A 9,031-nucleotide genomic window follows, 5' to 3' on the forward strand; every position below is an offset into this window, starting at 1 on the left:
TGCCACAACTTTTCTCTCTCTCTCCCATGTCTGTCACCTCCTCTATATCCTCATCACACTCTGTTTTCTGGCCCCTACCCCATCTGGCCTGTCTACTTCCTCCCTCCTGTGCCGCGGCTGTGGCATTATATCCAGCTGAGGCGTCTCCCTTCCCCAAACCCTGCCATCTTCACATTCCAAGACAAAGTAATTTCCCAAGCCAGAGGTGGTAACCCTTCTGAGGCTAAGCCCAAAAGATTTCTCCTTTAAAAGCTACTCAGTGGGGTTTTTTGTTAGACTTTACATTTCCCTCCCAGGGCCTTTAAAGATTTATAGAAAGATCTGTTGTGCCTGTTCACAGCTCGACTTTCTGGATTTAAGTCTCCAAAGCTATCCCAACTTCACTATTAAAATATAGCTTGTTAAGGAGTCTCCGGACTCTTGTTCTAACAAAGCAGTTCCAGGGGACCTTCGGTGCTGCATGGTTAGGGGGTCTCCACGTGGAAAAGGCGCCGTCTGTGACTTGGGCAAGGCGGCCAGGGATGCTCTGCAAAAGCCCTGCGGATCCTTAAACTGCCCCCGGTGCTGCAGCCCCAAGAACCCTCAAACGGGCCCCGTGCCGGGATTTATTTCGGCTCAATGAAAACATGATCCGGGGCAGACGCTCGGTGACATGATGCTGGTTTTGCCTCACTGGCTCCGCCAAGGAAGCCGAATCGCCCCGGCGTTGCTCTTTGGCTGCAGAGAGACTCTTGAGCAACTCACGGCTTCTATAATTCAGTTCCGCTCTTGGTAATTCCTTGCAACATTTAATTACAATACATATCGTTTCCGACGGACTGAAACGAACCCATCAATTCCTCGGCGGCCGCCGAGCGATTGGGCCGAGGGGCGGGAGTTGCGGGTCTGCTGCCCGTCAAACTTCGCTGCCAGCCAATGGCGGCAGGGCGGGGCGAGCTGTTTCCGGGCGCGGAAAGGGCTCTCCTCGCTTCCGGGCCCGCCGGTCGGGTCGCGAGTTGTCCGCAGCTGGGGCTGAAGCTCCACCTGTTCCTCCCTGCCTCTTTCCGGGGCGGCGAAAGGCCTTTCCTCCGGCCACGGACGGGCCGCTCCGTGGTAGAATTGGGGGTCAGCCTGAAGCCCACCGGCTTTTGTCGCCCTCCAGAAAAGCGGCGCTGGCTTCCCGGGCGCTTCAAGGCTTCTTGACCGGCAGCAGTTCTCCCAGAGAGCGGTTCGCATTTCTTTCTCCCAGTTCCTACAGGCGCAGGAACCGAACTTGCACGCCCTCGCTTTCCTTGCAGTGCCTTTAAGACCAACAGAGTTTGATTCTAGGTGTGAGCTCCCGTGTGCACGCGCACTGCCTCCCCGAAAGCTCACACCAAGAATACAACTTTGTTGGCCTTAAAGGTGCCATTGGACTCCAATTTTGTCCTGCTGCTTCAGACCAACACGACTACCCACCTGAATCTATTGCAGTCCTTTGAAAGCATCATGGCCTCTGCTCAGAGAGTAAACAAGGGGCACATAGGTAAGCTTTGTGAAGTTAGAGATACTCCCATCTAGCCTCCTGCAATAAAACCACAGGCACTGTATATAGATAATGCACTCTACAATCATGAAAAGCTATGCAGCCTGCCCCCACAGTTGCTCCCAGTGTGTATATAAGAGTTTCTTGTTGATTGGTCTGTGATCATTGCTGCTCCTGCATTGAAATGTGGATCTGGGAGAGGACCTCAAGATGGCGCCATAAGGAAAGCTGGACTTCAGTTCAGCTCTTAAGCCATGCCGAGGGTTAGGTGCTTATGCACCTGGCTGACCTGAACAGATACGCAAATCTGTTCACCGGTCGCCCCAGGAACCGGGAACGGTGACCTGAGGGTCCTACAGATCCGTAGGGAGAAGCAAGATCTCCCTGGATTAATAGCGGCTTGAGCTCAAGGTCAAGATGGCGTCTTTGTCGCAAACAACGTTACAAGCTTGAAACGACCAGCCGACCTCACATTCTTCCCAGACCATCATTTACCAGATCGATAGGAGCAGAAGCTGACAGAAACTGAACCTACAACAGTAAGAATTGAAAGCTTTCTGGCTTTTCTCTCTCTCCTCTCACAAGCTCTTCCCTCCCTCTCCCTCAACCAATTTACAAGCGAATTCCTTCTTTCCCCGAGTGAGAGACTCCCAGCTAATTACACCCATTAACCAAACAAAGAGAGTGCTTTGAAGATTTATGGGTGAACGTTCAGTGGGAGAATTTGACTTGATACGGAGATCGACAAACTGATAATTTGGGATCGCTCGTGCTCCCGCGAGACCTCACGAGACTTTCTGTTTATAGTTTGTGACTGCCTAGAACTATGGAAGAATTATCTAAGGCACAGCTTTTCCATTTGTTATGCAAAGGAAACTCAGAGATACTGAAAGCAGTCAATAAGCTGGAAAAGGAAATTCGTGGGACTAAGGGGGAGTTTTTGGATGGAGCCCAAGATCCGGAGAGACCAGCTGATGACGCAGCTCAGCCAACAGTAAATCAAGTGAAACTTCAGGAGGGAGAGAGTGCCAGAGATGTAAAAACCCAAAGGATCTTTAAAGCAGTGGTCCCCAACCTGCGGGCCGCGGCCCGGCGCCGGGCCGCAAAGGCCATGGCGCCGGGCCGCGGCTCCCTCTCCCCGCCCCCCCCCACCCCACCCCCGCAGTAAAAAACTTCCCGGGCCGCAAGCCTGCGGCCCGGGAAGCTACTTACTGCGGGAGGGAGGGGAGAAGGAATCAGGGCCGGGCCGCGCCCGTGCAGGCCGCGCCCTCTCGGCCCGATCCACGGGCGCGGCCCGTGGGTGTGGCCCAATCCGCGGGCGCGGTCGGGCGCGGCTCGCGGGTGCGGCCGGCGGGCGCGGCCGGGCGCGGCCCGATCCGCGGGCGTGGCCGCGGGCGCGGCCGAAGCGTGGGCGTGGCCCGCGCGGGCGCGGTCCCTGCGGGCGCGGCCCAATGCCCTGCCGGTCCCCAGCCTAAAAAAGGTTGGGGACCACTGCTTTAAAGAACCCGGGAAAACAGATTCATGGAAGGAAAGTACCAAAAACCTGGAAGTCTATTCAGAGCAGGAAATGACTTGGATCAGCAAAATAAAAAGAGTCTATTCAAAAGCGACAGCAACTAGGAAGCTATCAGGAGATATTTCTGTGCGACCAGAGGAAGAGATCCAGATTGACAAAGGATTCAGAGCCCCCTTAAAGGCGACTACAAGCAAGAATCAAGCAAGAGATTTCTCTGGCCCTGACAGAAGGACAATCAGAAACACTCTACTATGGAAAAAAATACAATTTCATTTTCTGCGACCACCTGAAAGATGAGCTGAACAATGGAGTATTCTCCTGGCTTCTTGTGAGAAAAAAAAAAAAAAAAAAGCAATAGTAATCTTTAGGACAGGTCTAATATATGAAGGGAACTGACTTTATATCACTTAAGACAGTAATAGAATATATCCTTATAATAGATTATACCTTCCTATGTATCAACTACTACTTTGTTAAGAAAGATGGTAATAACTCCTAGATCAGGATTAATATGCGATGGGAATTGAATATGTATGTTAATAAGTATGCCAAAAGAGGATGACAAACCATATTTTATAGGCATTAACAAGACAACAGTAGTAATTCTTGGGTTAGGGCCAACTTATGAAGGAGATTGACCTAATATCATTTAAGATAATAACAGAATGTATTCTTATAACAGATCTCATATGTATTAACAATCACTTGGCTAAGAAATATGGTAAAAACTTCTAGACTAGGAATAATATGTGATGAGAACTAAATATCTATGTTAAAAGAGATGGCAAACCATATCAACTGGTCGTTTTCTCCTTACAACTTCTCTGTAAATGCTTTATATAATAATAAACAATAAAATTATAAAAAAAAAAAAAAAAAAAAGAAATGTGGATCTGAATCCTTCCTTTAGCAGTACCTGTACTCTGAGACAGTGGGACAGTTCTTTGCTATCTCAAACTCTCCAGTTGTGAATGTAAAAGGAAAGTAAGCTTATGTGAAGATGTAACTAGTTCCTTCACTCTGGTATGCCCAAATAGGTATGGCTGTGCCTGAATCTTAAATTTCCTCTTTGTTTTCTCCTGAATGAGAGCTGGGAACTTCTGGAGTAGCCAAGAAGCGGACCCTTCCAGCATGGATGAGGGAGAAGATGGCAGAGCCTGCACCTAAGTGGGCAGGAGTGAGGAGAAAGAGATGGAAAAAAGCATGCCCAAGGTAAGGGTAATTTGTGTGAGTTGCATAGCCCCATTGATTGCACATAGGTTTCAGATTCTCAGCAGACACACAGTTTGTAATGAACTTGTGGGAGCACAGCTGCTCCTTAACTGTGCTAGTATCCGCTGAACAGTAGCACTCTGGATAAATATAAGTGATGCCATGCCAGGGAACAAGCCGAACTTCAGAGCAGGATGGACTCATAATGAACAAAGCCAGGTTTCCACTGGTTACTTCCATCCTCAATGGGTTTGGGAAGTATTTTCTCACCGCAAGCACAGGTGCGGCTTTTCCAGCATTGACAAAATATTGTGCCCATCCCCTAGCAATGACCATGCTAAACAGAATTGGGGGGAGCAAAAGGGCCGACTGGTGTTAAAGGTTGGGTGTTCTTTGGAATCATAGTGATGGGTTGGGGGTCAGTTCTTGTCAAGTTATGAAAGTTTTGATGATCTCCATTCCCATCCTGAACCCACTGACTTTGATGGATTGAGACAGGTATAATTTTACTCAGGAGAGCATTGCTGATTGCATTTTGACCACTAAGGTCCTAATTAGATTTCCTCTTTTGTTCCTGTTTTAAAATACATGTTTGTTACCTGCCGCTGGTTTTGAACTTAATATCAGTACCATTTGCCACATAATGCTGGCTTCCCCTAGCCAAACATTCAAAACTGTACACGAGGTATATGGTGAGGAAAGGGAGACATTTGTTGCTTCCTCATCATATACCTAATGTACAGTTTTGAATGTTTGGCTAGGGGAAGCCAGCATTATGTGGCAAATGGTTTTCTTCCCCCCTACAGTTTCAGGGCCAGGAAAAATGATTGTAAGTGGATTTTTGTTGTGCACCAGGTTCAGTGTAGCAGAGAATGGAAGAATAATAGGAGACAGGAATGGAGCCCTAGTTAAAGACAGAGTTGGAAACCCCTAAAAATAATGAATAAATCTATTTCAGGCAATCCTTTCCCTCCTTTCCAAGCGCTAGTTACAGAGATTATTTCTGGCTAGGAGGGATAAAAGAGGTAGCAGCCAATTTCCCCCTCACTTAGCATGTACTCCAGGCTTTACCATGTGTTTTTTCTCTCTCAATGCAGGACTGAGACTATCTATTGTATGAATGAAGCAGAGCTGGTAGATGCAGCTCTTTGCATTCTGGCTGAGGTGAGCATGTGTTTATTTCATTTTTAGCCCTCTTTCCTCCACAGTGGGGATTCAAAGCAGCTTACACCATTCTCAATCTGTCCCAGCAGTAGCTCCCCGCTCCTTGCTTTCCCCTCTTATATCACTGCAGTGGCTGCTGTCTGTCTGGGAATTTTTTGCTGTTTCACTGCTGTGTTGTCAAATACAGGGCAACAGTGTGTTTTCCCCAGCCACAGAGAATCAATTTTAATTTTTTTAAATGGGAGCTAGTATGGTGGGTTTCATCTCTCACAATGTGCAGTTATATCTCCTGCCTTTTCCTGGCTGGCTGGCTGTTGCAAAGGAGAGATGTCATTACTTAACACCTACCTAGGTGTGTTTTTACTTTATTTCCTAGAGATGCAAGGACAGGGAAGTGGAGATCACATCACCTGAAGATGAAGCCCAAGAGCCTCAGCCAGCAGTGGCAGATCCTCAGTGGAGTTCAGTGAGTGGAAGTGATGGCATGGGAGCCCAGAGCCCTGGGGAAGGATCTAAGACTCCTACCAAGTTGAAAGCTTTGGCCTGCAATGATAAAACTGAACCAGATGAAGATGATGCTTTAAAATATGTCAGGGAGATCTTCTTTACGTAATTTCCAAGCTTAACACATTTTTCTACATACGAGCAATTAAGGATATTTTGAGACAGGAGGGCAACTTGGGGTTACAGCGGAGGGCGAATGCACAAGTGCCATTTCATAACCATGTAACTTTCCCGGTTCTCTGAGCCTGCTGCTTGTTTGGGTTGTAATAACTGAACTGTACTACTAAAGAGCAATGCTAACAAATGTTTCCTACATGCAATTCTGCTTGTGTTATACTGTGGGAAAGAGCTATATGTTTTTGCCCAAAGCTCCACCTCAACCTTCCATGATTCAGGCCAGAGCTAGGGCTGTAGCCAAGCCCCCCTGTCCTGCTCCATGTATCCTGCTAGGCTTTCTCCCTTTGTTCTAGGAATGCCAGACCTCAGCCTCAAAAGCAGTCTGTTCCTTGAAGGGCCCTGAGGTAGAAGGAAATTGAACAGTTATGGCTTTCCTGCTGTTGCTGAGGTGAATTTCCCTCCAGCTTAATAATCATTTTAGCATTGTAAGTGTCAAATTACATGTGACACATGTCTTTTACAGTAGAAGAGTTAGTGTTTTTCCCTATGGCATAGTTTTTTTTGTTGTGATTTTTTTTACCCAAGAACAGGAAATGTGGCTTGGGGGGGGGGGTTGGACTAGCTATTATGAATACAACAACCACTCACAGCTGTAATTAAAGACAATGTTCTTTACTGTTTATATGAGGTGCTGATTTTTTAAAGGAACAATAATAAACATGTTTTAATAAGTATTGACATACTTGAATATTTTCATTTACATTAAAGGTGGATCTATATATCCGGTAAGGTGGACCTTGATAGGATCATACTTTGATCAGGTAAACTGCATGCATGTGTGACTGTGATGAGACACATCACAGTCAAGAGTTTTGTTGCAGTCTTACTTGGAAACAGGAAATAATGGGTGTGGGAATTTCCTAGTCACCAGTTAATGCTGCAGTCCTGCCAACTTTGACACAGTGAAATTGCTAGATTGCCGAAAAGATCTTTTGAGCTTCAAAATGAAGCATATGTTGTCTTTTGTAGGTAAAGCATATTTCATTCTGTGGTTACAATATGAAATACATTTTACAAGAAATGTGAGTTTGAACAGTATTTGGATGGCTGTATTCCTGCCGTCGGTGATGGGTTTAATTGTTTGGGCTGTAGATACATTTCAATACATGCAAATGCATAATTTCAGCAGCATCCTTGACGGTAATGCAACTCTGGTGCTAAATTCTGTTGAGTTGCCATAGAATGACCACCCAGTGTCCCTCAAAACCACTGTTGTAACATATAGGTCACACCTGCTTGCAGTATGATTTGGTTAAGGTACTTTTGGCTTATTTGCAGCTGTTTTGGTGGCACAGAGACAGAATAAAAAGACACTTTTAAACTGCTTTACTGCACATAGTGCCTTAAACTGATTATAAAAAAGAGCCAGAACCAAACCTCCCTCGCTATACAGTCAGTCATTCACAACATTGTTATAGCGAATTTAGAAGGTAACAAGATACTGACAATTTTGAGTTCTCCAAACCCTGTGACTCTGGCAAACATGCAAATTTAGTTCTTAGGGCAGTTTCCCCAAGTAAAGGAACACTAATAATACAAATACACTTTTTATAGCTTGCCTCATCACAAGTTTGAAGCTGCAGCACACCTTGTTAGAGGTCTGACCATAAAAACTACTGAGTAGAAAATAATGAACTACCTATTCAGCATGTCGTTCACACACTAGATATTCCTATGGTTATGTCAGCAGGAAAGACACAGTACCATAGAAGGCTGACATTTCACAGACCTATACGAGAGCTTGTCCCTGTAAATAGGCTGTCTGAAGTTAACTTAGAACATTCTAGCTAAATATTAAAATATTTATCAGGGAGTAGCTGTGCTTTGTGGATGCACTTTCTCCTTATGACTGTTAATGTGTTGCCATAGTCAGCATGATACAAGACACCCATGCAGAAGTATTTAACCTGTGCTGATGCTTCCATCCTATGAAAAGCTGTACCTAGCATATGGAGCAGGATCCCTGGAAGCTCATATTTTGGGTTTTGTTTTTTAAAACATTTTTCTTAAACTGAATGAGGCTCCTACTAGTGTAAGAAAATATTTGAGTAAGTTGTGTATGTGCTCTTGCTAGGTAAAATGAGAAATGTTGTGATGTAGAGAACGGGTTCCCTGTTCACTATTTCACACATTGTTGAGTATTGCAGGTTGAGTCCACAAGCCTTGACTTGAAGGTCCTCTGCCATTCCCACTATACACATTCTGCCATTTGGGACTGTGGTGGGTGTGGTGAAGGAGCTTATGCTTTGCACCAGCACTATTTTCCTGAGCTAACAGTTATCCAACAGGCGAGAGTTTCGCCACTGCAATTATCTGGAACTTTTCCAGTTTGGGGGAAAAATATGGTTGGGGTAGGGTGGGAGGAACTGAAGCCTGACCTGACCCTAATTATGCACCACATGCATAGAAATTGAGGAAAACCTACAACTCCTGGACAATTATGCAGGTGGAAACCCCAGACACATCCTGTGTACTCTGTAATGTATGACTCAGTTCTTTAAATCAGGGGTCCTCAATCCCTGGTCCACGGCCCGGTACCGGGCCGCCAGCGGCCGCGCCTTCCTCCCCCCCCGCAGCGAGGGGGGAAGAAGCAGGCACGGCCGCCGGCACGCCAGCGACGCAAACACGCACGCGCATGTGTGTTTGCGCCCCCTGCTGGCGAAAACGCGCACGTGCGGCAGTGCTGCACATGCACGTTAGCGCCACCTAGTGGCGGAAACGCGCATGCGCGACAACTGCGCATGCGTGTTTGCGAGCAGCGGCGGCCGGGCCGCCGGCTCCCTCCAACCCTCGCAGGTGGTCCCCGACTACTAGAAGGTTGGGGACCGCTGCTTTAAATTATTGACCAAACATGCAACCAGCCTTGTAAAGATTATGGCTACCCCAAAATGCTTCAGAAATGTTTCCACCTGAAATCTATTCTGCTTCTAAAAAACTAAACACATCATACCAGG

At 46.6% G+C, this 9,031-nt stretch overlaps 1 protein-coding gene across 2 annotated transcripts; it reads left to right on the forward strand.

Moving 5' to 3' along the window:
* Positions 1–971: 971 nt before the first annotated feature.
* CYREN (cell cycle regulator of NHEJ) lies at positions 972–6,755 on the forward strand. Of its 2 annotated transcripts, none has more exons than XM_077339219.1 (4): positions 972–1,504; positions 4,109–4,232; positions 5,330–5,396; positions 5,773–6,755. In XM_077339219.1, the coding sequence occupies exons 1-4, from the start codon at positions 1,468–1,470 to the stop codon at positions 6,007–6,009; spliced, it is 465 nt and encodes a 154-aa protein (XP_077195334.1). In that variant the 5' UTR covers positions 972–1,467; the 3' UTR covers positions 6,010–6,755. The 2 variants fall into 2 exon arrangements, with proteins under 2 accessions (XP_077195334.1, XP_077195335.1); XM_077339220.1 differs by lacking the exon at positions 972–1,504 and adding an exon at positions 1,680–2,043.
* Positions 6,756–9,031: the final 2,276 nt, after the last annotated feature.

Source organism: Paroedura picta, chromosome 5 (genome assembly GCF_049243985.1).
Source record: "Paroedura picta isolate Pp20150507F chromosome 5, Ppicta_v3.0, whole genome shotgun sequence".
Lineage (NCBI taxonomy): Eukaryota > Metazoa > Chordata > Lepidosauria > Squamata > Gekkonidae > Paroedura > Paroedura picta.